Consider the following 27,521-nt stretch of genomic DNA (forward strand, 5'->3'; position numbering starts at 1 on the left):
TCTTAATTCTGGGTTGCTTCACTCCTTGATTAGAATAATGGGATGGAGTGATAGAGCCGGAAGCAGAGGTGGTATTCAGCGGGTTCTGACCAGTTCTGGAGAACCGGTAGTGGAAATTTTGAGTAGTTTGGAGAACCGGCAAATGCCACCTCTGACTGGGGATTTTACAGTCTCCTTTTCCTCTCACGCCCACCAAGCCACACCCACAAAACCAGTAGTAAAAACATTTGAATCCCACCACTGGTTGGAAGGGACCTTGGAGGTCTTCTAGTCCAACCTCCTGCTCAGGCAGGAAATCCTATACAATTTCAGACAAAGAGGCTGTCCAGTCTCTTCTTAAAAACCTCCAGTGATGAAACACGCACTGCTTCTGAAGGCAAAGCTGTTCCCCTGGTTAATTGTTCCAGGTTGCTTCTCTCCTTGATTAGTTTCCATCCATTGTTTCTTATCCTGCCTTCTGGTGCTTTGGAGAATAGGTTGATCACCTCTTCTTTGTGGCAGCCTTTCAGATGCTGGAATACTGCTATCCTGTGCCCCCTAGTCCTTTTCTCCAGACTAGCCGTACCCAAATCCTGCAACCCTTCTTCATATGTTTTAGTCTCCAGGCCTTTAATCATCTTAATTGCTCTTCTTTTCACTTTTTCCAAAGCCTCAACATTTTTTTTTTTGTAATGCGGTGACCAAAACTGGATGCTGTATTCCAGGTGTGGCCTGACTAAGGCTTTATCAAGCGGTACTTAATAAAAAAATATGTATTTTTAAATATGTAAACATCTCATACAAAATAATAAAGCATTGAAAGTGTTCCATTGTTGATCTAAGTGGCTGGGCGGGCTATTTAAGAAAGCAACTAATGGCATCTCAACATGAGATTTGGGAGAGGTCTGTTACAATTTCTGAAGTATTTTCAAGTGTCACCTTACTGAGAGACCATAAAATAATTTTACCTTGAGGTTACCAGCACTTATGTGAAAAAGAAAGTATACCCTCTTTTGAGTTCTATGGTTTTACATATCAGGACATAGTAAAAAGCATCTGGTCTTTAGAAGTTCTTAAAAGTAGGTAAATACAATCTCAGATGAACAGCAACACACGACACATAACACCATGTCATCCTTTATTTTACAAAAAGAAAGCCAAAATGGAGAAGCCATGAGTGGAAAAGTAAGCATACCTTTACTGCTTCCTTCAGCATGAAGAGGCTTAGTAGCAGCCAGGTGCTGATAACCATGTTCCCTTGATGAATTGATCATCAGCAAGTATGACTATAAAAGCCAAAGTTTTAGGAGTCTGCTGGTACAGCACTGAAGCATGTATCAACACACTGCCAAAGAGGAAAGACATCAGCAATGATCTTAGAGCAGGGGTCCCCAACCACCGGTCTGCGGACCGGTACCGGTCTGTGGAACAATTTCTACCGGGCCGCTGGTTTGCTGGGCGCCGCCATCTTGTTTTGATGAAAAAGTGCTTCCGGTGAGCTTTTCCGGGTAGAAAGCGGCGTTTAGGTGCTGAAAGAATCCTCGCGCCTTAGTTTCATCGAGGGGGGGGCGGCTTCGAACAAAACTAAGGCGCGAGGATTCTTTCAGCACGCATGGCAAGGTGAGCTGAGCGACCGTCCCGAAGCTGCCGCGAAGCCCATTGACACAGGTACAAAGGAGGAGTTGAAGGTGGCGGGGAGAAGCGGGGGACGGCTGGCTGGCCGGTCGCTCGGCTCGCCTTGCCATGCGTGCTGATGCCGGTACCAGGCTGCGGATGATTTTGTGATGCCGGTACCAGGCCGCGGCACAAAAAAGGTTGGGGACCACTGTCTTAGAGAACCAAGTGTTGCTGCCTATCAATCTGAGAAGGATTATAAGGCCATCTCTAAACAATTTAAAGGCCATCGTTCTACAGGGAGGAACGTTACTCACAAATGGAAAACATTAAAGACAGTTGCCAATCTTCCCAGGAGTAGATGTCCCAGCATATTCATCCCAACCTCAGGCCATGCAATGCTCAGAGAAATTCCCCCCCAAAATCCAAGAGTTACATCTCAGACTCTACAGGTCTCAGCATGTTCAATGTTAACACCCAGGACAATACAATTGGGGGGGGGGGGGAATTGAACAATATGGTTTGTTTGAAAGGGTTGCCAAGAGAAAGGCTCTTCTCTCTAAAAAGAACATGGCAGCACAACTTAAGCATCTGAACAAATCACAAGACTTATGGAACAATTTCCTTTGGACAGACAAGGCTGAAGTGGAGATGTTTGGTTATAAAGCATAGTGCCATGTTTGGCGAAAACCAAACACAACGTGTCCACAGAAACATACCAATCATCAAGCATGGTGGTGGAGTGGAGATGATTTGGGCTTGTTTTGCAGCCACAGGACCTGGGCACTTTACAGTCATTGAATCAGTCAACTGTGAACTCCTCTGTAAAGTATTCTGGAGTCACATGTGAGGCCATCTATCTGACTGCTAAAGCTTGGTTGACATTGTATGATGCAATGATCTCAAGCACACCAGCAAATCTACAGCAAAATGGTTGAAAAAGGAAAAAAATCAAGGTTTTGCAATGGCCCAGGCAAAGTCCAGATCTCAACCCAATGAAATGATGGGATGGGGCCTCGTGAGAGCTGTGCATAAACAAATGGCCACAAACCTCAATGAGCTGAAGCAATGTTGTCAAGAAGAACAGACAAAAATTCCTTCACAACAATGTGAGAGGCTGATATGTCATAGAGAAAACAATTACTTCAAGTGATTGCTGCTAAAGATGGTTCTACAAACTGTTGAATCATCAGGTGTACTTAAGTTTTTTTAACACATAGCTTCCCCATTTTGGCTTTCTTTTGTAAAAAACAAATTTGAGGACACGGTGCAACTGTAATACGTGATGTATTTTGTTCACCTGAGGTTGTATTTACCTACTTTTAAGAACTGCTAAGGACCGGATGATTTTTACTATGTCCTGATATGTAAAACAATAGAACTCAACGGTATACTTTCTTTTTCATATGACCGTAGGTGACCCAAGCTGGATCTCTTTCAGTTTGCCAATAATGTTGTCTGCTGTTCAGCATCAACGCTTGATCCAGGAACTCCCTCAAAATACAAACCTGAAGAAAGGTGCAGCACTCTCCAGAGGTCTAGCCTCTGAAGTTAGTAACAACTCCATCTTGTTCATGCTAAGTTTCAAGTTTAGTTTGCAGCAGAGATCATAGGTAGGTACGTGGGAAAATAGGTAGGGAGATAGGTAGATGGTAGATAGATAGATAGATGATAGATAGATAGATGATAGACAGAGGTATGGATAGATGGATAGATGAATAGATTGATAGACAGACAGACAGACAGATAGATAGATAGATAGATAGATAGATAGATAGATAGATAGATATGATACATAGATGATAGATAGATAGATAGATAGATAGATAGATAGATAGATAGATAGATAGATAGATAGATAGATAGATAGATAGAGACAGACAGACAGACAGATAGATAGATAGATATAATAGAAGAGTGATTGATAGAGGTGATAGATATGATTGATAATGGATGGGTGGATGATAGGCATGCAGACATGACATGACATTATTACATAACTTGACATATATAGATGAAAAAGGGATGGATGGATGGATAGATGACGTGATAGATAATAGCTGGAGAGATGGTAAGAGAGGATAGATGATAAATACAAAGGACTGATGATTGACAAATGAGAGAGAGAGAACTGCAATCAAAGGTTCATTTGTCAGACAATATTGGACTACAACCATTAATAAGAAATGGATATTTTACTTTAATTCCATATACATAATCTCCTGGGAAGATATATAAATGGTTACATGGTAGAAAATGCATATTTATAAATTCAGTGCAACTGTTCAAATCTTAAGGTTGCTAGGATAATTATTAAAAATCCTAATCAAATTGTTTCATTGAAAGTCTTTTATATGTAAATGGATGCATAATCACTTGAGAATCTTGTAGGGTTTTTTGTTCTTTTTTAAAACTATGGCCCAATTGCACAATTGGGTTTCTAGCAATTATCCTTCCCTCCCAATCCACTTTCATAACTCCAGAGACTTGATGCTCCTGCTATTTTTGGCTGATGATGCATCTTGATTCTTGATAATTATCTTTGAATTGCAAATCAGATGTAATGTTTTTACTAAGAAAACTAGATTGTACAAAGCTTCTCTTCATTTAGTGTGCAAACATTAAATGTGTCGCTTCAGAATAACAGAGTTGGAAGGGACCTTGGAGATCTTCTAGTCCAACCCCCTGGTCTGGCAGAAAACCCTATAGCATTTCAGGCAAATGGTTGTCCAATCTCTTTAAAACCTCCAGTGTTGGAGTGCCCACAACTTCTGGAGGCCAGTTGTTCCACTGATTAATTGTTGTGTCAGGAAATTTCTCCTTAGTTTTAGGTTGCTTCTTTCCTTGATTAGTTTCCACCCATTGCTTCTGGTCTTGCTCTCAGGTGTTTTGGAGAACAGCTTGACTCCCTCTTCTTTGGGGCAATCCCTGAGATATTGGAAACACCACTATCATGTTACCCCTAGTCCTTCTTTTCATTAAACAAAACATACCTAATTCCTGCAACTTTTCAGTTGTTTTAGTCTCCAGTCTAATATAGTTGATTCTTTGCCCACCGTCATTTTTGCCATTATTATTGTTATTGGTGATAGTAGTAGTAGTAGTAGTAGTAGTAGTAGTAGTAGTAGATGATGATGATGATGATGATTAAACCAGGGAAGCTTGTGTTGGCTTTCATGTAGGACAGAGTACAGTGTACTTTAAAATAATAAAAATGCCATCCTGATACGCTGCGTTGGTCTATAAATGTTACAGATGTGTAATTTCTTTCTTTTATCTGCACATTTTATTATACTTGAGTAAGGCTGCAAGAAAGAACTAATCTAGGCATAGAAGTTCTAAGTTCATCTTGACTTTTTAGCAAATGCTTTTATGATAATTGTCCTTGAGTTTGTATTCTACAGGGTCATTCCTCCACAAACAATTCTGCTGCTGAAATGGCTTCCATGCCAGAAAATTTGTAGGAGGCATTTGAAAACGTTCTCGTAATCAGTGTTATTTGTTGATGTAATTCAAACGCCTTGGGTTCAACATCTGAAAAGTGCAGGTGCAGCTAACATGTCTCTTAGAGCAAGTTTATAGAGTATCCAGCCTCCATCAATACTGAAATAATGCTGTGCTTGATAGATGCACTGACTGTCTTAGCCTAAGATGGGGTCATAGATATTCAGACGAATAGAATAACAGACTTGGAAGGGACCTCGGAGATCTTCTAGTCCAACCCCCAGCACAGGCAGGAAACCCTATACCACTTCAGACAAATTCACTGATGCTCATCTATTATGTAGTGCTGGGCAAGCACTTTAGCGATCTTCACTAAAATACGAATCTGTTGTTTTGCTGATGAAAGAGCTCTCCTTGATGTTGAAATTAGATGTGTTGATGAAGACTCTCAGTCACCCAGGCAAAACTGCCAGAAGGTTGAATCATGGCAACTGGACTAATTTTTGTTAGCATGACAGATTTCGTTGCTTTAACAGATAATCAGAGTTGGAAGGGATTTTATAGGTCATCTAGTCCAACCCCCCCTCCGCCCAAGCGGGACACCCTACACCATTTCTGACAGATGGGAGTCCAATCTCTTCGTGAAGGTCTCAAGTGATGGCGCTCCCACAACTTCTGAGGGCAAGCTGTTCCCTTGGTTGATTGTTCTCACTGTCAGAAAATGTTTCCTTATTTCCAGGTTAAATCTCTCCTTGTTCAGTTTCCATCCATTATTCCTTGTCTGGTTTATAAATGCTTTAGAAAATAGCTTGACCCCTTCCTCCCTGTGGCAGGCCCTCAAATATTGGAAGACTGCTATCATGTCTCCCCTGATCCTCCTCTTCACTAGACTAGCCATGCCCAGTTCCTCTAACAGTTCTTCATATGTTTTAGTCTCCAGTCCCATAATCATTCTGGGTGTCCTTCTCTGTACTTTTTCTAGAATCTCAACATCTTTTTTATAATGTGGTGACCAAAAAACAAAGAAGCTTCATTAGTCCAGAGCAAGTCAGTTAGGCAGACAGTCGTTGGAATGTACCAACTCTTGCCACACCATACTCAGGGGTTTCCTCCCCAAAATGGAGATGAAGCTTCTTGGATGAGCACCAAGACGTCTCAAAAATTACTGCGGTTGCCGTGATTCAACCTTCTGACACCTTTGCCTGGCTGATTTTAAGAGTCTTCATCGACAAATTGCAACACATTTTGAGGAGGAAACCCTCGAGGTTGGTGCGGCAGGAGTTGGTACATTCCAACGACTCCCTGCCTAACCGACTCGCTCTGACCGATGAAGCTGCTTGAATGAGCAGCGAGATGTCTCGAGCTAACAAAAATTAAACCAGTTGTCATGATTCGACTTTCTGAAACAGCCAATCAGGTGCTGCTGCTGGTTGGGGTGTCTTTCTAAAAGGAAGGAAAGAACAAATGGACTTTTCATGGAAATAATTTAATGGGCAATTTTGGCAGCGTTCAATGGAACAGAATTCAAATCCTGGACCTTCCCCACCTTTGCTGTCCTTGAACACTTGGGAGGGTTGAAGAGAAGACTGGAAGAAGACCTTACAAGGTCCCTTCCAACTCTGTTAAATCTGTTAAAAAGATAAACTGGGAAAAATCTTCTGCTCTTCCTTTCCAGGAGTGCTGAGCAGATTCCAAGGTAGGATTCTTCCTGCCAGAAAGGAAGATAAACACCTCTAGAACCATGGTGGTGAACCTATGGCATGCATGCTGGAAGTGGCACACTGAGCCACTTCTGCCGGCAAGCGAGAGCATGGCAGGGGGATCACGTGAGCATGCTCAGGGCTGGAGGGGCAGCATGCATTGCCTTCTGGGTGGTGGTACGTGAGCACGAGCACACAAGCCAGGGGTGGGATTCTACCAGTTCGCACCTATTTGCTAGAACCGGTTGTTAACATTCTAAGCAGTTCGGAGAACCGGTTGTTAGAAGAAATTACTAGCCTAATCCTGTAAGGAAGGCAGGAAGGAAACATTCTGGTGTTGCTTACAGAAACTGCCTCTCTATTAACCCTTATTACATTCTCGGCAGGACTAGACTTCCTGTCTCAGGAACTTCTCTGGAGTATTTTTCCCCTTCTTTGCTGGTACTTTGCTTGTGTGGAGTGACCAAAGTTACAATGGCACTGAAAAAAGTGACTTATGACCATTTTTCACACTTACGACTGTTGCAGCATCCCCACAATCATGAGAGGCCAGGCGAGGAGATGTGTGCCTCAATGTGAGTGATATTAAGTTGGCCACACCCAGCGAATAACATGACCAAGCCACGCCCACCCAGTCACATGACCACCAAGCCACACCCACCACCTAAGCCACCCACAGAATCAGTTGTTAAAAAATTTGAATCCCACCCCTGACACAAACGTGCACGCAATTATTGGCACGTGAGCCGAAAAGGGTTTGCCACCACTGCTCTAGAATAATCTCTCCATTCCCCACTATCCTGTCAGAGCTGAAGAATCTTCTTGGAGGAGAAGCGAAAGGTCTTCAAAGAAAAACCAGAAAGTCCAGTTGCCTCTTGAACAAAGCACCTTTGGGACAACCATGACCTGGATGGTTGAGAATCTCCATAAACATCTCTAGAATAACAGTCGGAAGGGATTTTGGAGGTTTTCTAGTCCAACCCCCAGATTAGGTAGGAAACTCTTATACATCCGCTTCCAATTCTTTGTTTCAGATAGCAAGGAAAAAGTAAAGCTCCAGCCTTACGTCCCAGGTCATATTTACATTTAACTGTTTTTTAGGTAGTCCTTGACTTACTGCCACAATCGAACCCAAAAGTTCCATTCCTAAATGAGACAGTTCAATGAGTTTTGTTCCATTTTACCACCTTTCTTGCATCGTTGTTAAGGGAATCCCTATGGTTGTTAGTACCACGATTGTTAAGTGTGAATCTGGCTTCCTCACATCGACTTTGCTTATCAGAAGGTCACAACGGTGATCACATGATCCCGGGACACTGCAACTGTCATAAATCGCCAAGCATCCAAATTTTGATCCTGTGGCGAAGGAGATGCTGCAACATCATAAGGGTGAAAATAAGTCACTTTTCTCAGTGCTGTTGTAATTTCAAACAGTCACTAAATGAAGTGTGTGTGTGTGTGTAGGTAGAAGAACTGATGGCAGGTGGACCAAGGCAGTCATAGAATGGATCCCACTTGATAAAAAGCATCCACAAAAGAGGCCTAAAACAAGATGATGGAGGACATCAGCAAGTATTGTGCGCCCAATTGGCAAAAGAAAGCTCAGGACCGTATTGGTTGGAAATACAGTATATGGAAGAGGCCTTCATCCTGATAGACAATGGCTTAAGTAATGATGATCAAATATAGCAATAGCACTTAGACTTATATACCACTTCACAGTACTTTACAGCCCCCTGTAAGCGGTTTTAGAGCCAGTCTATTGTCCCTCACAATCTGGGTCCGTTTTACCAATCTCAGAAGGAGGAAGGCTGAGTCAGCCTTGAACTGGTGAGGATTGGATTGCCAAACTGCTGGCAGTCAGCAGAAATAGCCTGCAGAACTGCATTCTAATCACTGCACCTGCATATACTGTATATATTAATTACTATGATTTAACTGCATTAGAGATGAGGTAAGCCTCCCCTATTTAAAATCGACATAAAAAGCAGACTTCAAGACATATGATCCTCCAGCAAAAGTTTTTTATTTTGTTTTGGCACAAATAGACCACAAAAACATTCAGCAGCTTCAGGTTCAACTTCAAATCTGGACAGCTTGAACCGTCTTCTCTTCCGCCACTGCAGCAACTGATAAGATAATACTGGGCAAATACAAATTGTGCTATTTTGAGAACCATTATCTCTACAGTTTCCACTCCAGTGTACAACTCTTGTTCTCCTCCGCCCCCCACCAGGATCCAGATGAAGGTTTGAATTTCAGGCAAGTTTTGGATTTGGATTCAAAAAAATAAATAGTGGAATACAGGTAGCCCTCGACTTACGACCACAATTGAGCCCAAAATTTCCATGGCAAAGCAGAATAGTTGTTAAGTGAGTTTTGCCCCATTTTATGACCTTTCTTGCCACAGTTGTTAAGCGATAAGTGAATCACTGCAGTTGTTAACACGTATATTAAGGGAATCTGGCTTCTGCTTGTCGGAAGGTCGCAAAAGGTGATCCCATGACCCAGGACACTGCAACCGTCATAAATGCATGCCAGTCGTCAAGCATCTGAATTTTGATTACGTGATTGTGGGGATGTTGCAACAGTCGTTAAGTGTGAAAAAAATGGTCATGGGATCCTACCGGCATAACAACCGGTTCGGTGAGCGCGCACTTTGCACAGTACTTGTAAATCAACTTCTCCTGTAAGGAAAAACCTTCTCCTGCTGATGCGCGACGCTCAGCTGTGCCGCACAAAGCAACCAAGGTTTCTTTAGCAGGGAATAAAGGACAGCCTAGAGCCCAGGTAGGCAGGTGGGCCAAACCGAAGAAAAGAAGAACTTCGGAGCAAACCGATTCGGTGTCAGCTGCTCTTCGGAGCTACCAGTTCTATAGAACCGGGCCGAATCGGTAAAATCCCAGCCCTGGTCCTGGGTCACTTTTTCCAGTGCCGTTGTAGTTTCAAACAGCCACTAAACACATGGTTGTAAATTGAGGACTATCTGTGGACCGATTAAAAGATGCATGGACAGTATAGTCTGCCTGAAGAGACTCTGAAAACTTTTTTTTTTTAAAAAAAGATCGAGATCAAAAGATCGTTTCTGTAGCATCTGAAAATGTATCTAGATTTTCGTATCTGCTATCTGTGCATCTGAATGGGGAAAGGTTGCACCTATTTTGGTAGACAAGGAGAGATTATCTGCAGTTCGCATTTTCTGTCCCCATCGTGAGACTTGACCTTTCTAAACAAAAAGGTGAAGCAGCGGGAATTCATCCCCGCCCTCTGAGCTACAGATGCTGAACAGGAAACCTCAGCAAGTTCTATGATTCACAAGACAAATTGCATGTTATAGAGCTCCACCTGAAGACATCTTCTTATTTGACCGTTGCTAAATGAGCTCAGGATTATCACCTCATCATGGGCACCATGAGGACTTGGGTTAAATTCCCTCCGGGCCTTGCTAACTGTGCTATCACCATCTTCTATGCACGGACTCCCAACTCCCAAAATTCTCCAGTTAGCATGCCAACCCAGGTCGTCCTTGACTTATGACCACAATCGAGCCCCAAATGGCTGTTCGTTTAGCAAGATATTTGTTCAGTGATTTTTATGACCTTTCTTGCCACGGGGGGGTTAAATGAATCACCGCAGGGGTTAAGTTAGGAACATGGTTGTTAAGTGAATCTGGCTTCCCCATTGACTTGGCTTTTCAGAAGGTTGCAAAAGGGAGAAATCATGTGATTCAGGGATACTGCAACCGTCATAAATATGAACCAGTTGCCAACCGCCCAAATTTTTATCGCATGACTGTGGGGGTACTGTAATGGTGGTGTGAAAAATAGTCATAACTTTCTTTTTTTCAGTGCTGCTGTAACTTTGGTCACTGAATGGACTGTTGTAAGTCAAGGATTACCTGTACCTTAAAGTTGATGAGGTTGAGAATCTCTGGTTTATGCAACGGGGGGAGTAGGGGGTGTTCAGCATGCAAAGCTTCCCTAGGCCACCCACCGCCCAATCTCCTTGCCCCACTCTGCCTTCTCTCCAAGAGCATCTTTCTCAGGCCTCAATGCCAGAAACAAACTATGTCTTCCTTCGGCATTCATGCTACAAGGTTTCTGGGGAACTGCCTGTTGCTACAGTACAGCCCTTAAAACTGGGAGGCTGGCAAGCATAGGGTGTGCTTTAAGTCATTATTACAGTGGCAGGCACTACAAGGGAGGCTTGGCCCTGCCCTCTGTGGGTTCATTTCACAAATGGTTGTGGCTGCAAAAAGCCCTGCAGCTTTTAAAAAGGGAGTGGGATTGCTCTGAGCGCCCCACTCTCCAGCCTCCCAGCAGGCTTTTCATTCCCCAATAATGGACAGGTTTTTAGCCACCACCTCCACCATCCCCGTCCCATCTTACAATTCAATAGTGTCACTTGAGAGGCTGCGGGAATCCACTTGTTTGCTGAGTGCCAGAAAGCTCTTGCGGGCCTCATGTTCGGAGTTTGGAGCGCTGCTGTATGGTGCCGGAGGGAGATCCTCTGCCTGCGCCTGGTGCTGTTGGCTGGGCAGCTCCTCTGAGGGCAGGCTTTCGGGAGAGGACACCCCATGGCGCCAGGGGTTCCAGCTGATTTTCAGGGACGCCCGGGAGAAGGAGGTGCGCGAGAAGCTGCCCAGGGATGTGTCCGTGGCGGGCTCGCTAGCCAGGCCTCGGCCAATCAGATCTCCCACTGAGCTGGTCCGCGCTAAACTGTAAAGGCAATCGGGGTCGCTGCTCCGACGGGGCTGGGCCAGCAGGGGCTGGGCTGCATGGGACAGTGTGGAGCAGTCGCCACGCAACGAGGCGCAGGAGTCCTGGCGCGCTGGGAAGCGCAGGCTAGAGTGCAGGAAGATCGAATCGCGCACCAAGTGCTCGCGGAAGAGCGCTTCGTCGATGCTGCGGCTCAGGTTGATGGGCGAGGGTGGGCGGAACTCCAAGTCAGCCAACGAGAGGACTGACTCCCTCTCGAAACAGATGCTGGTGTAAGAGCGGCCCATTGCTGCTGCCACAGCCACATTGGGGCACTTGGGGCTGTAGCCTGCACGCCTCGGAGAGGGGCTAGCGCCCTGGCCGGGTCCTGCTCGCAGGTCATTGCTGTCCTTGAGACCCCAGAGTAGCCCACCGGCGGGGGAGTTCCGGATCAAGTTATTATTGAGGTTGTGACTGGGTATCTTCTCCAGGACTCCGCCAGGCCAATCATAGCAATTGTTGGGGTACTCTGGCACCTCAGCCTTGCGGTAGGCACAGAAGTAGCTCAGGAGCTTGGCCCAGCAAGAATGCTCGGTGGTATTGTGGTGCTGGCAAAGTGCCTGCCAAGCCAGCGAGACCAGGATAAAGGAGAGTGCCAGTTCGCCAATCCGGAACCAGAACTGCACAAACCACCAGCCCCAGGTGAAAACGTCCGGCTGTCCCAATGCCCCCGAGAGCCACAGTACCCCGTAGAACTGCAGGACGCAGCATGGCAGTACCAACCCACTGCTTGCCAACAACACCCAGGCTTCCCGCCATATGCCAGGCTCCAGGGTGCCCTCTATCCCCTGGTTATGCCGCAGCAGCCAGTACACAAACACAGTGGCCGGCAGGAGGCAGAGACCGGCAGTACAGGAAAGGGTGTGGAGTCCCACAGACACAGCTGAGTGCATTGCAGGGGACAACAAGTCAGCCCCCAAGAGAACAAGGCTGTGTAGGGAGCTCAACGCAGCCCAAAATGGCAAGCTCTGCCATCTGGAGGGCAAGACCTGTAGCCGAGCCTGATGAACCAGGCGGAGCAGAAGTACCATGAAGGTGCTCAGCAGCAGAGGGAAAGGTGCGGTGTAGAGCAGTCGCATAGCACGGGCAGGCAGTCGGCCCAGAGAGCCGTAGGGGTCAGCCAGGAAGAACGTGGCTCGCAGTACCCCAAACACCAGGAGCAGACCACTGGCAGCCAGGACATAGGGGAGCTGTGACCTGTGCAACGAAAGGGATACCCCCAGACACGCCAAGCTCAACAGGCTTAGCAGCAGAAAAAGCCCTCCAGCGCCGTAGACATGCAGTGCCCAGGCAAAACTCAGCGTCTGCTCAAGTTCCCCCCAGCGCAGAAAGGTCTTGTTGGGCAAGAGCTGGTGGCAGGTGCTTCCAAGACGGGGGCAAGGTGGACTGGAAGCAGGGGGCATGGCAGGCAGGCTTGGATCTGGCTTAGGCAACTGAGGGTGCTGCACAACTCTTTGCGTGGTGACTTGGATTAGCCCACGGCGAGAGGTAGCTGGAACACGAGCAGATGTAGCGGAGACCACAGTGCTATTTTGTCCAGATGGCTGCTTCCAAGCTGGATCTGAAAATCAGAAAGAAGCGAAAGGATGATCAAGACTTAGGAAGCACCGGGCTTGCAGTATACAGCACAATTTCCTGATTCCTTGTCATTCTGACCTGTGCCCACAATAACAAAACAGAGGTCCAATACAAGTCTAAAATATGGTACTATGATAATCATGAAATACATGTAACTTTGATTTTATCCAAAAATTTAATAATAGGATGCAACAAATTAGAGTTGCTGCACCTCTCCAAGCCAGAAGGGCAGGGAAGAGTATATCTCCCAACTACTGGAACAGTTTCTTTCAGAGGTCTGTATGTTTCTTGCTCCTCCCTTATTTTTTCTTTAAAAAAATAATTAAAAAATCCATGGTTGAAGAATTTGGGGTGATGTAGAATTTAGTAAATTTCATAGATTTTTTTGTAAAGCACAGATTTGGAGCTAAATTGAAAATGTCCCCCTTCTGCTCATTGATCTGCCTTCAAGAACTATCCAGAACTATTTACAAATATTAAAAACTGGGCCTTTGCAGGAGTGTCCTCTGTAATGATATGTGGGAATGACTTGAAGAGACAGGGAGGAAGAGTCGCAGCCTAGATCAGAAGTCTCCAAATTTGCTGGCTGGGGAATTCTGGGAGTTGAAGTCCACCAATCTTAAATTGGTGACTGAGAATCTCTACAGGCTTTCTCCAATCTTTTTAAAGTTGCCAAATTTGGAGACTCCCTGGCCTAGATAATGGTCAGATAAACTAAACCTGAGGCCGAAGGAGGATGGGGTGGAGAAAGTGCCTCACAAAGGCTCCTCCCTAGTTTTCGGGAGAGTAAAAGTAAGGGAGTAGAGAGATAATTTCAGATTGCAGATGATTCTGTTACAGGTAACCCTGGGTTAATACCATTTGTTCAGTGGCCATTAAAAAGCTACAACGGTGCTGAACAAGGAGATTTAGAGCTGGTCCTTGTATTTGCAGCCATTACAATGTTCCCATGGTCGCATGATTGGGATTCAGGCACCTGGAAACTGGATCATAATTATGACAGACACAGATCATGTGATCGACCTTTGCAACCTTAGTGTCCAGCTTTTGACAAGCAGAACCAACAGGGAAGCTGGTAGGATGTCACATATGAGGATTGTGGAATATCATGCTAAATGACCACCCGGGATCTACTTAATAACCTCAACTGGAACTGCCAAGTTGGTGTAGTCATGTGACACTCCGCTTTACAACTGTGCCTCTTAGTGACAGATTTGCTGGACTCAATTACCTCCATTAATTAAAAACCTGGAGTTTAACTTAACAATAAAGTAGTGGTTGATGCTTCTTGGATGGACTTTCTCAAAGGGCTGCCATCCCCTTGAACATTTATTTTTATTTGATTTGATTTGATTTGATTTGATTTGATTTGATTTGTCAATCGCTTACAAGATAATAGGTATAAGAATAAACATAGTTATGAATACATGAAATGGATACATATAAGAAAAATAAAAGAAACAATAGGACAGGGACGGTAGGCACGTTGGTGCGCTTATGCACACCCCCTACATATCCCCTCAGCATTATCTTTGGCAATTTGTTTAAGCAGTTAGGGTTTATAGGCAGATTGGCTCAGTTCATAGGAGATATTTATCCAAGCTCATTAATTAAACTACACGAGTTAATTAGTCCAAATTCCTCAGCTCATAAAGTTCACTGGACCACATAACCAGAGAGGATGGATTTGCACATCATACTAGGGCCTAAAATGTGATTGGCTATTTTGCACTACAGTAAATCATGCTATTAAAATCTATGTGTTTTAATTTAACTGTTTTAATTTTATTTCTATTTGAGTGACTCTGCTAGTCATCGTTTTGGTTTCTGTTTTATTGATAACACACACACCTATAGATCTGTTGTATATTGTATCAATTAATTAATATAATTAACTAACTTAATATTTATTAATTAATAATGAAAGTGGTAATGTAGATTCAGAACAAGCTTTTAAAATATGTATTTAGGTTTAACTTTTCAAAATAGAAATCACAAGAAAATTGAGAAAACACTTAGTGCCTAAATGCATTCAAAACAATCCATACAATTAAATAAAACTGTGAAAATGGAGAAAAAAGCCCACAGGAAAGAAAAGAGATTTTTTTAAAAATCCAAACTTTCTAAAGAAAAGAAAAAGAAAATACTTTATACAATGAGCTATGGTGGCGCAAGTAGTTAGAGTGCAGTACTGCAAGCTACTTCTGCTGCCTGCCAGCTACCTGCAATTTGGCACTTCAAATCTCACCAGGCTCAAGCCTTCCATCCTTCCAAGATGGGTAAAATGAGGACCCTGACTGCTGGGGGGCAATAGGCTGACTCTGTTAATCGCTTAGAGAGGGCTGTAACGCACTGTGAAGAGGTATATAAGTCTAAGTGCTATTGCTATTCAACATATTGATAGTCACTGGTTTACTCATTAATACCTTGAAGTGAGGTGTGCGGTAGGGAACTACATCAAGTAAATATATTGCAAGGGTATAAGGTTTATAAAAATTCCTGAATGTAGTTATAAAACACAGGTTTTCTCAAATCGAAATGCCAAAGCCAGCTTTTCCCCTCAACTTCTAGCAATCCATTCCTGTTTTCCACTCTTCTCTGGAACTCAGACTTCCTACCAGCCTTAACAATTATACCTTTTTTCTTTTTTTTCTTTTTTTGGGGGGTGGGGGGTGGGGGAGCTTATTCAATCTCTTTGAGCCTAATTCTCTTTTTCTCCTGTTAAGTCGTGCCCAATTCTTGCAGACTGCCTGGACAAGTCCCTGCAGTTCTCTTGGCAAGATTTTCCAGAAGTGGTTTGCTAGAGAAAATAATTAACCAAGATCACCCACCTTGCCCAAGACAGGATTGGAACTCATGGTGTCCTAATTTCTAGTCTGACGCCCTAACCACTAGACCAAACTGGCTCTGGCCCTAAATTAGGAGGCAATAAGTATCTCGGGTTTTCCATGAACATGGGGGAATATAAGGTATCTTCAAGATTATCTTCTCCAATTTGAATCTGCCCACCCAGATTAGGAGAGAAAGCCTGTTAAAATTTTCCTTTACTAAGAGGATTCCAACGAGGGAGACCCCATGTCAACCTTTCTCAGTAATCACCTCCCCTCTGTGTTACCGATTGCTCTCTTGTGTTACAATCCACCCCTTCTCTATGGGTCTACCAGAATGTTTGGACAGATGGAATCTCAGAAAGGAAGTAAGGCCAACAAGGGCTCATTGGATATGATAGTTAGTGGGTGTTTATAATCACATATTGTGGTTATTGGTTTAATCTTTGGATTGCTGGATGTAAGCTTCTCAAAGCTTCTGTTACGTTGAACAATACAGAAGCCATACTGACTGACTGACTGACTGACTGACTGACTGACTGACTGACTGACTGAATGAATGAATGAATGAATGAATGAACACTTTTGAATTTCATGGTGTAATATAGGTAGAATGCAAACATTAATATGATCAGACTTGCAAGTTTGTGTCTCCCAGGCATATCTGACTTCAGTGCTCAGGCTGGCTGGTGGTAATTGAAACCAAAGCACCATTTGGAAGGCACTAGGAAGCTTAAGACTGTTCTAGATTTTGTTGGAGGTGCAAACATTGGAAGATTCAACCGACACATACAATATGGTTGAGTCATCAACTGGCAACTTTTTGGAATAGTGTTTTAGTGCATGTAAGTAGATTTGTGAGGAAATCCTTAAATGTTGAATATGTGAATGTGTTGCTGACTAATATACCAAAGCTTTGGAATCTGTTTACAGAAATTATGGCTTTATCAAGCATTGAGGCTACAGAGTTAGCTAAAAATTTACACCGAAAAATTGGAAAACTCATATTATTCCAGATGTTAAAGAATGGTTTTTGGAAATGTATGACTTATCTGTTATAGAAAAGACAATATTTTCTATTAATCAAAAATGGAATATATACTACTGTAGCAGAGATTTTTTTGTTATTTTATAATAATTATTTTTAATTATTTATATTATAGCATTGTATGGTATTAATGAGTAAATGAGTATTGATATGTTGAATAGATAAAGTCTTTTGTTTCCTTTTTCTTTTCTTTAGCCAATTTGGATTTTTGAAATCTCTTTTCTTTCCTGTGGGTTTTATTTCCGATTTTCACAGAGTTTCATTTAATTGAATGGAATGTTTTTAGTGCATTTAGGCATTTTCTCGATTTTCTTGTGATTTCTATTTTTAAAATACATATTTAAATGCCTATTTAAAAAGCTTGTTCTAAATCTACATTACCTCTTTCATTATTAATTCTGCTCTATAGTTTCTTTTGAAATATGGTTGTTCTATATCTCATCTCTTCAGGATTGAGGCTTTCTCAGCTCAAGCCACGAGAAAAGGTTATCCTCCAAGCCTTTATTATTGGTAAGAGCAAAAGAATAATTTAATAATTTTATTAAAAATTATTAATAAATAATTCCAAGAAAATAAGATGGTAATCGCAGTTCCAGTTGTATAACAGCTTGGTTGCAAATAATTGGATTCACAACTTAGTTTTGACTAATCGGACCTGAATCAGCAATGGAGGAACTGGTTCATTGCAAGGATCCTCTCATACAATGCACACAAAAACAGTATCTCATGAGATGCCAAAGAAGTTCCTGAATCAGCTTTGTAGTGTCTAGGAGGCAGACTTTGAATACACAATGGATTATGGAGAGGAGCTGTGGATGTGGATGTAATACTAGGTTACCTAGATTAGTATTTTCCTCTCTAACTCTCATAGCTCTTGATAGTAAAAGTATTCATTTATTAAACAAATTGGTACAATTGCCTATATAAATCACAGAGGGGACTCTAGGTGATTTACAACATTACAATCCACAACATAAAAACCCATATTTATCATGTATCAGAATGGCCAAACAAATGGCAACTTCAAATCTCAACAAATCAATGCTCTGTCTTACATATTGGCAAAAAAGATCAGAAAATAAAATACAAGCTGAATAGTCAAGACCTTGTTGATGGTCCAAACTCTATAAAGGACCTTGGAATACTCATCTCTAATGATCTAAGTGCTAGAGCCCACTGTAACTACATAGCCAAAAAGGCATTAAGAGTTGTTAACCTAATCCTACGTAGCTTTTTCTCTGGTAATATTACACTACTAACTAGAGCATACAAAACATTTGCTACACCAATACTCGAATACAGCTGATCAGTCTGGAATCCACATTACATATCTGATATTAGCACAGTTGAGAAAGTCCAGAAATATTTCACAAGAAGAGTTCTCCACTCCTCTACTCGTTGGAGAATACCTTATGCCACCAGACTTGAAACTCTAGACCTAGAAAACCTTGAATTACGGCGCCTTTGGTCTGATCTAAGTATGGTATATAAAATCATACATTGCAATGACTTACCTGTCAATGAATACTTCAGCTTCAACCATAACAATACAAGAGCACTCAATAGATACAAACACAAGGTTAACCTCACCAAACTTGATTGCAGGAAATACGACTTCAGCAACAGAGTGGTCAATGTCTGGAATACTCTACCTGACTCTGTGGTTTCTTCCCCAAACCCCAAAAACTTTAACCTTAGACTGTCTACTCTTGACCTCACCCCTTTCCTAAGAGGTCTGTAGGGGGCGTGCATAAGCGCACCAACATGCGTACAGTTCCTGTCCTGTTATTTCTTTTATTTTTCTTATATGTACCCATTTCATGTATTCATAACTATGGATATACTTATATCTATTATCTTGTAAGCGATTGACAAATCCAAATAAATAAAAAATAAAAAATAAATATTCCTCCCCCGGCAGCATGGCAACACATTTATTTATTAAACAATAAATTATCTCCTATCAGATACCTTTTTAAACAGAGATATCAGGGATTGGCTCTAATTTCATATACCACCCAAATCGTATGAATTAGATTTATTGCAGAATAAATGTGATACTTAATGCAAATTCTAAAGTCCACTCTGATTCCTCCCCAGTTTTTGGCTTCATGGGGCGACCAGAAACAGCCCAGAAGTGAGGGTTGCTTTGATGCTCCTGTCTGGAATCAAGCCCTGCCAGCAACAATATACCAGATGCTCTGCATACAAAGTCACTACAAATCAAATCCTGGCTTACTGAACTCCATCAGCAGTGGGATATGAATTCAACCATCCACTGAGAAATCGGAGCATCTCACTGAGGGGCAATGGGAGCATTCATCTGAGGCCTGTAGCCGTTCTGATGCACAACACAGTATCTCTCCAGCTCAAAATCTCTCCTCCTGTTTTTGCAGAGGCAGAATAACTCATGCAGCATTCATCACCGTCAACATCAAAATATCAGCCAGTTCAGCAAATTCCCACCACAGCAAGCTTAACAAGAGTTGCTTTGGAACTCTGCTCCAGTGATAATGCGATTCAGCTCCTTCAATAGCATTCCCACTCTATTATTAAAATGGATTATTTATAGGGCATTGACAGGGTAAATGGCACCTTTCAGCATACAGAAAGCCATGACGTTGCTCTTCATTTCTAATCCAAAATTTAAGAGTGACAGAAGACCATGGATGCAATTTCCAAAGAGCACAGAGAAGGAAGAAATAATTGAGAATGAATCTAGTGCTTGGTATGGTTTGCCTCACATACTGTACTTCCAAGAAAAAACTAAGACGGGTACCCAATCTGGAATTTGTATTTAATACATAAATATACATAAATATATTTAAAAGATCAGCTCTTACTATTTTTTTTTATCTCCTCTAGTATATTATATATTATATAATAATGTCAATAATTCTAGTTATAAAACCTTAATAAGGCCAAACCTGGAATACTGCACCCAGTTTTGATCCCCACGTTATAAAAAAGATGTTGAGACTTTGGAAAAAGAGCAACTAGGAGGCTTAAAGGCCTTGGGACAAAAACATATGAAGAACAGTTGCAGGACTTGTGTTTGGCTAGTCTAGAGAAAAGAAGGACTAGGGAGGACATGATAGCAATATCCTGGTCTCTGAGAGGTTGCCACAAAGAGGAGGGGGTCAATCTATTTTCCAAAGCACCAGAGGGCAAGACAAAAAACAATGGAAATTAATCAATGAGAGAAGCAACCTGGAATTAAGGAGAAACACAACAATTAACCCCTGGAAAAGCTTGCCTTCAGAAGTGATGGGTGCTTCATCACGGGGGCGGGTGGGTGGGTTTGAGAAGAGACTGGACAGTCACTTGTCTGAAATGGTCCCCTTCCAGCTCTGTTCCGATTGATATAAGGTTCGTTCTTTTCACTCATTCAACAGGCTTTTTAAATACACTGGATTAAGAAATAATGAGTGACAAAGACCCCCAGTGAAAATCACAACTGGATGCAGAGCTGAACCCAGTTCTCAAGGCCTACTCTGGTATTCAACCATGGCAGTCCCACATCTTAAAATGAACCGTGGCTGTTAACAGGAATTCCACGCCACTGCATGTTTCAGCTGATCTCTAATTCCATGGGACTGGGTCTGAACAAGGAGATTCTAGTCACACACATACACACACACTCCCTTACACACACACTGTGTATGAACTTGGTCATTGTGGGAAACAAGATGCTGACCTAGGCAGACTTTGGTCTGATCTAGCCAGGTTCTCTCCACGTTAGAAAATCGCATGGTGTTCTTACTCACCTGAATGCTTGATTCCTGCATCTTCCTGCAATTTTGAAGGGCTCTGTCCAGGGGTAGAGGAGCCAAAATATGTGAGAGAGACTTTGGGGTTCACAGCTCCCCTGACTCGTTGGGGCTCTGCAACATCAGGCATTTCTCCGGTCCCTGGAAAAAAAAGGAAAAGGCCTTGAGTAGAACCAAAAACTGACAGTCTCAAAGGTTGGCCTACATGTTGTCTTGGCAGAGGGAGAACAGCAAAAGGAGCCAAAGTGCAAAAATCTCCCCCAAGTTAGTTTGACCTCCCTTGATGGAAAAGCTTGCTGGTATCTTTCCCATCACTCCTGACTTTAAATTATTAAATAATTGGCTTCCTTGGCATTGCACCTCAAACCTGAGACTTGGGACATCTAATGATAAGGCTGTCCTTTAGACCAGTGGTCCCCAACCTTTTTTGTGCCACGGCCCGTTACCGGCATCACAAAATGATCCGTGGCCCAGTACTGGCATCAGCACGCATGACAAGGCAAGGCGAGCCGAGCGACCGGCCAGCCAGCTGTCCCCCGCTTCTCCCCGCCACCTTCAACTCCTCCTTTGTACCTTTGTCGATGGGCTTCGCTTCGGGACGGCTTCGGGACGGTCGCTCGGCTCGCCTTGCCTTGGGTGCTGAAAGAATCCTCACGCCTTAGTTTCGTTCGAAGCCCCCCCCCCTTCGATGAAACTAAGGCGCGAGGATTCCTTCAGGACCCAAACGCCGCTTTCCAACCGGAAAAGCTCACCTGGAAGCACTTTCTCGTCAAACAAGATGGCGGCGCCCAGCAAACCGGCGGCCCGGTAGGAAATGTTCCACGGACCAGTACCGGTCCGCGGCCCGGTGGTTGGGGACCCCTGCTTTAGACTCTCCATCTGCTTCTGCTCCAAAAGAGATCTCTCCCCCTTTGACCTCCTTCTTCTGCCCTAGTTCGTCTCAGAAGTTCTGTTCTCAAGGAGGGTCATTCCGAACAGAGGATGAGGATGACTGAGATTCTTCTAGCAGCTCTTTGAAACATCACACCAAAGGCAGGAGTTGGGTTTTTAAAAAACTTCCCAGCCTAGTACAAACCAGCTTATCTTACTTAGGTTTCTCAAGATCAACTAACTGCTTTGTAATAACAAATACAACCCATGATCAGGTTAATCATCACATTAAGCTACCTTATACAGGTTTACAGATCACCTCCCCCTCCTCTCAATCCATCATCAGCTCCAAAAAAACCCCACCCTTGAAATATTCCTACCAGCTCTTCCTATTATTCCCACCTGCCTGCCCATCCCATGTTTCTTTCATCGCAACCAAATACGTTGGCATTCAAATGAAAGGAGTCACTTAATCATGCCAGCCTGCCAGCTGAACACATATTATATGCAGGGTCAAGTTTAATGCAACTTCAGTGTACACTACCCTCCCTTCCAGATGCATTAAATATTCACAACCATCACACCAGTGATGTTCTCATACCAAACCAAGTAACAAAGAATGACACTTGAAATCGATGTGATCTTCAACAACAACAAAAAACCGTGGGTCTTGTTTGGATGTTAAACAACCAGCCGGACCCTCCTCATTTCTCTGAGTTCCATATTATTTTCCGAATTTCACCTCTGGGTAATGTTGAATGTATTTTTCCAGCCTTTTTTTTTTTCTGGCCTCTGAAGTGAGTTCCTTAGTTAACTGTTCCTCTTATGAAAAACTGGTGGGTGGGTGTGGAAATCAGACTGGCATTTTGTTTTTAGGCTCCCCATCTGGTTGTGTTGTTATTGGAGATTGTTACTTACGATCATGTTTCTGGAAATGCCCAAACATCACCAAGGAGGAAAGAGCTGCTTATTGAAAGAAGAGGAGGATTCAAACAGATAGTGAAGTGGAATGGTATTCAGTACTCTGGGCTAACAAGGTCCAGAATGTTTATTTTATAAAACTAATAATTATCTCTAGCATCCTGTAGCCAGTAAAGAAGCTTATAGAGAGGCATTTACCTTGTAAGTTAGAACGACTCTTGATAGCATTTTTTCTGACATAAACAAATTTAATTAAAAGGCATAAGCTTCGGTGAGCTCAGCTCAACTTCTGCATTTTAATACAGTTTGTCAGTCAGAAAAGGTGCATCCAGGCTCCTGACAGTGCCTTCTAAGTTGGTTAATCCTTTCCCTGCCAATTTTGATTGTTTATAATCTGGTTGCTGGGATGCTATTCTTGGAAGTGAAAGATGCATTTATCTTACAGGTAGTCCTCGATTTACAAACCACCACTGGGATCCAAATTTCCATTGCCAAGCAAGGCAGTTGTTAAGTGAATTGTGCCCAATATTCTTATTTTTTTAACCCCAGGGTTGTTAAGCAAATTGCTGCAATTGTTACATGAATCACAGAACAATTAAGCAAATCCAGCTTCCCCCATTGACTGCACTTGTCAGAAGTTAGTTGGGAGTTAGTTGCAAATGGCAACTAACCATTTGCAAATGGCAACTGACCCCAGGATGCTGCCACCATGGTAAATTGCATGCTAGTTGCCAAGTGGCTGAATTTTGACCACAGGACTAATGGGATGCTTGTGTGCGGATCACTGCCAATGTAACTTTGACCACTTGCTAAAATAATGGCTGTAAGTTGAGGACTACTTGCTTCATGATTCTCCTCTTTAATTTGTGCCCTCCGAAGCATCCTTAACCAGGTTTTCTCCTGAACTCCCAACTTTTTTTTGCATCCCTATCGTCGGGCCAGCTCCCTGCTCCCCACGGCATTTGGCGTGTCTCTTCTCTTAGGGATTGTTGATTGTACCCTATGACTATCATCAAGCGTTGTACGTGATGATTCTGAATTCTTAACGAATGTACCTTTTCTTTTATGTATACTGAGAGTATTTACACCAAGACAAATTCCTTGTGTGTCCAATAATACTTGGCCAATGGCTGTTGCCACCTTCCTGCCCTCTCCTGCTCCATCCTCCTCCTATTCACAGGGCAGGTGTGTGGGACTGGGCGAGAACTTTCAATGGGCAGAAGATCCCTTTAAGTACACCAAAAACAAACCAACCAGTGGCAAATCTAAACCTACCTGAGGTAGCAAAGCTGCCTTGAAAGATGGTGGTTTCCATTCCCGCCGTGTTCCAAAGTCCTGGCTTCTGGGTGGTATCAATGATCAGATTCCAATGAGTGCTTCTTATATGAGGATTTGGTTCTTGGGTGGTCACCCCTGACAGCGAAGGGGTGAAAGGGACAGGGAAGTGGTCGTCTGAAATAGGCAGATTGGAGCTTGCTGGACTTTGCCTAAGGCCCTTCCCCATCAGTGGGGTAACTAGGCCTTCCTGAGAGGGGGAAGTCACGGGCGGTGTGGCCCTGTCTTGCCCAGGGAGATCCTGAGCATCTCCAGCTGCCTGAACCACAGGCCTGAGAGGAGACGTAGAAAGCTCTTCCTGGCCAAGGAGGCCACTGTAGACCTGTCTACTCTTGTATGAAGCCAAATATTTTACTGTGGTTAGATTCCGGCCCAGCATTTCCTGCTCCGGCACACTGTTTTCCAACCATCCCCTTGAAGCACCAGCCTCAGGTTCGGCATCTTCCACTACCTCCCATTTGACAAGAGACCTGTTAACAGGGAATGTTGCCAAAGGAATGGTGGACACAGTGGGCCTGGGGCTTAAGGTAGTTGCTGGGAGGCCGTGTTTGAACCCTGCTTGGTGGAGATTGGGCAAGGATCCCTCCTGGGAGACAAGTAATTCTGAGGCCTCTAGTCCGGGTGAAGTGGGAAGAGGGGCCGCCATAGAGGTGGACATGTTTCTCTTTGATATGCTAGAAGAAGGATGAGGCAGCTTTTTCTTCCTCTGTTTTGGACTTTGTTCCCAAATTATACCTCCGGTACCCTCAACCTCTCCCTGAACAGTGAAAAAGCCTTCGGTTGGCAGAATGAGGCTCTCCTCAGTCAAGTGGGGAGCTAAACTTCCACTAGAAGAGCCAGCTGGCGCCCCCTTTGCAAGGAGCTTGAACTTCCTCTTGGATTTTGTAGCTCTAGGGTGGCCCACCGGACTGGCACCTTGGCTGTTCTCATTCTTCAATTCCCCGTCTCCACTAGAGAACTCATGGGCAGAGGCATCAGAGCGGGGAAGGACTGGCAGGGCCCTTCGAGGAGGGTCTTTGGAAGGGACTTCCAACTGAGGGGACTTGGGGACAGAATTCAGAGGCAAGTGCCAGGTAGAGTTCTCTGGAGTCGGGAGGTGCAATGCCAGGAGTAAGGCAGGAAAGAGCAGGCTCCAGACAAGGAACAACCCCAAGGCAGCCATCCTTGATGACAAACAGCAGGTCACTCAATCTCCAGCGTGGTCACGGCTGCTCCTGCTTCATCCTGTGGGTAAGAACATTTGTGATTGTGGGAATGAAGGCGTAAGAGGCCCGTCTGAAGCCAGGAAATGGGGAAATATTAGGCAAAGGAAACAGTCCAATGACCAAGATTACAGCAGCCAGTTTGATGGGAAGGGTACACAAAAGATGGGAGCTGGATGCGAAGGAAGGAAGGAAGGAAGGAAGGAAGGAAGGAAGGGGGAGGAGGAAGGAAGGAAGGAAGGGGGGAGGAGGAAGGAAGGAAGGAAGGAAGGGCGAGGAGGAAGGAAGGAAGGAAGGAAGGAAGGAAGGGGAGGAGGAGGAAGGAAGGAAGGAAGGGGAGGAGGAAGGAAGGAAGGAAGGAAGGAAGGAAGGAAGGAAGGAAGGAAGGGGGGGGGGAGGAAGGAAGGAAGGAAAGTGCAAGGAAGGGTGAGTGTACAATAGTCCATGGCTGCACCATGTGCACTCATCCATGAGGCACATGATGTAAACATGAAAAAGAAGTCATGGGCAGACACCATTCCTCCCTCATATGGCTGAGAGCGTTTCATTGCACCCACTTCTTTGTGCCAAGCATTGGTTGGGGGCCCACACATGGAAGAGGCCCATCTCAACAACCCCAAACCTGAGGCTTCTGACAGAACAGCTGCAGCAAGACCCTGAGCCTCTAATAAACAATGTGGAAAATTTTGGTGGCATCATCCTGAGCAGGAAGAAAAAAATCAATTTTTCACAGCCTTGAGAGTCTCTCTCTGTTCTGTGCCGGCATCTCCAAAAATGCCTTCTTTTCACTGCCCTTTGCCTGCAGCAGTGAAACCACACAGTTACATAAGGAAACTGCCTGATGCACGTTAGCCAGTATTTTTTCACTCCAGCTGATGAGAGCTCACAAAAGCCTCCGATGGTTTTTCCCTTCCCCGCTAAGGCTATTTAACAATTTAACTGCTAAAATGCCAAAAACTAAATCTGCAAGGAAGACTGTAAACCTAAGAGGTATTCCAGAGAAGTCAGACCATCCTACAAGGCAACCAAACATCCCGTTTCCCAACTATCTCCTCCTGCATATCTGGCCCCTAAGTCATGCAGGGCCTCAGTTTTCCATCCCACTCGCAAGTTCACCTTGAATGTCAGTATCCCATCTCAACCCAGCCTGAGGATGGGGATGATGCTCAGACCAAGCTAGCCGAGTCCTGCATCCCTGATTGGTGCCTGAAATCCTGCAACGCTTAACCCCTTGCAACTAAAGAGCTGCGTGATTTGGGGGTTCTTGCCAAGCCCCGACTGCACAGCTTGGGAAAAGTTATTTTCTCTCTCCATGGCAGCCACTGTTTCTGGGATGGCTTTACGTTGGCACAACCCATCCTTACGCAAGAAGGTCAGTAGGATCCAAATCAGGATTAAAGCCTCACTTTGAACTTGGACCCAACCGTGGAATCATAAAATTGCATAATTTACTGTTTCTTAACCTGTGTCCCACAAATGTACTTATTTATGCAAAAGTCTTGACTTCCATGGATTCCAATTGGCTTACAGTTAAAATGTGTAAAATGGGCATAATAACAGATAATTTCAGCGACTGGTTGAGAATGTCACCTTGATTAAAATAAGATTCATCTTTTTTTTGGGGTGTCAATTCACCCACTTGTTATTCATACCTTATCTTCACCGAGTCATGTTTGCAAGGGGCAAACCAGCCACTCTTTTTTAATGTTTATTTTTATTTGCAAAACAGCCCTTTCACCCTCCCCAAGCTTCACACAACCCTAACCCCACAAGGGTCCAGCCTGGGCAGCAAATTCAAGGGCACCTCTTTCCTCCCTGCCCAAGAAGGCATCTATCTTCCCGGCCGCTTAAGTTAAAACCCCACCTGAGCTCTTCTTCACGCAGACCTCCGTCTCCGTCAATGTGGGCCAGCCCGAGGCTGATCTTCCCCGGGGAGGAAAGGAAACAAACGCAGCCGGTTCAGAGCCGCAGGAGTCAAACCCGCTGCTTAAATTAAGCTTCTGCCCGGCTTTCCGTGGCGGCGACGGGCAAGGAAAGTCGGCTCAGCCAAGACGACGAGCGATCAGCGGCTCCGGAGGGAAGAAGCGGGCAGCCCGGGACCTCCTGCCTGCCTGCCTGCCTGAACTCAGCCAAGCTTAGCCAGAGCCGGGTGTCTCCGCCTCCAAGGCCGGCAACTGACAGGGCGGGCCAGGCGTCCCGGCCGGGGAAGGCTCATTCCTTCTTTCCTTCATTCATTCGTTAAGCAGGGCACGTCGCGTCTGTCCCAGAGCCCGGTGCCGGCGGGCGGGGGCGGGGGGAGAGGCTGGCACCCGCCCTCGCCTCGGGATGGGTCCAGGCGGCGGGGAAGCGCTGCGGCCCCCTCGAAGAGGGGCTCCTCGGTAACCCTGCGCAACGCCGCGCGTCCTTGCGCGCCAAGTCCTTCCGCGGCGGGCTTCCCGATGGGGGCAAAGCTGAGGGGAGGCGATGGCCGAGCCC

The 27,521-nt window shown here is 44.4% G+C and overlaps 1 protein-coding gene across 1 annotated transcript; it reads right to left on the bottom strand.

Annotated features, from left to right (window-relative positions):
• Positions 1-9,797: 9,797 nt before the first annotated feature.
• PRRT3 (proline rich transmembrane protein 3) lies at positions 9,798-27,044 on the bottom strand. Its single transcript, XM_026717960.2, has 4 exons — positions 26,911-27,044; positions 23,785-25,068; positions 20,716-20,859; positions 9,798-13,055 (listed from the first exon to the last, which is right to left on the bottom strand). Exons 2-4 carry the CDS (start codon positions 25,004-25,006, stop codon positions 11,122-11,124), a joined length of 3,300 nt encoding a protein of 1,099 aa, XP_026573745.2. The 5' UTR covers positions 25,007-25,068; positions 26,911-27,044; the 3' UTR covers positions 9,798-11,121.
• Positions 27,045-27,521: the final 477 nt, after the last annotated feature.

This window comes from Pseudonaja textilis, chromosome 2 (assembly GCF_049901715.1).
Source record: "Pseudonaja textilis isolate UNSWEBS1 chromosome 2, rPseTex1.2, whole genome shotgun sequence".
NCBI classification, from domain to species: domain Eukaryota; kingdom Metazoa; phylum Chordata; class Lepidosauria; order Squamata; family Elapidae; genus Pseudonaja; species Pseudonaja textilis.

Excerpts from the sequence above, each read along its gene's own strand:
- PRRT3 (XM_026717960.2), bottom strand. The coding sequence starts at position 25,006 with ATGGCTGCCTTGGGGTTGTTCCTTGTCTGGAGCCTGCTCTTTCCTGCC. Across the intron at positions 20,860-23,784 it reads AGGCAGCTTTGCTACCTCAG|GGACCGGAGAAATGCCTGAT; the intron begins GTAGGTTTAGAT and ends TTTTTTTTCCAG. Across the intron at positions 13,056-20,715 it reads TGCAGGAATCAAGCATTCAG|ATCCAGCTTGGAAGCAGCCA; the intron begins GTGAGTAAGAAC and ends TCTGATTTTCAG.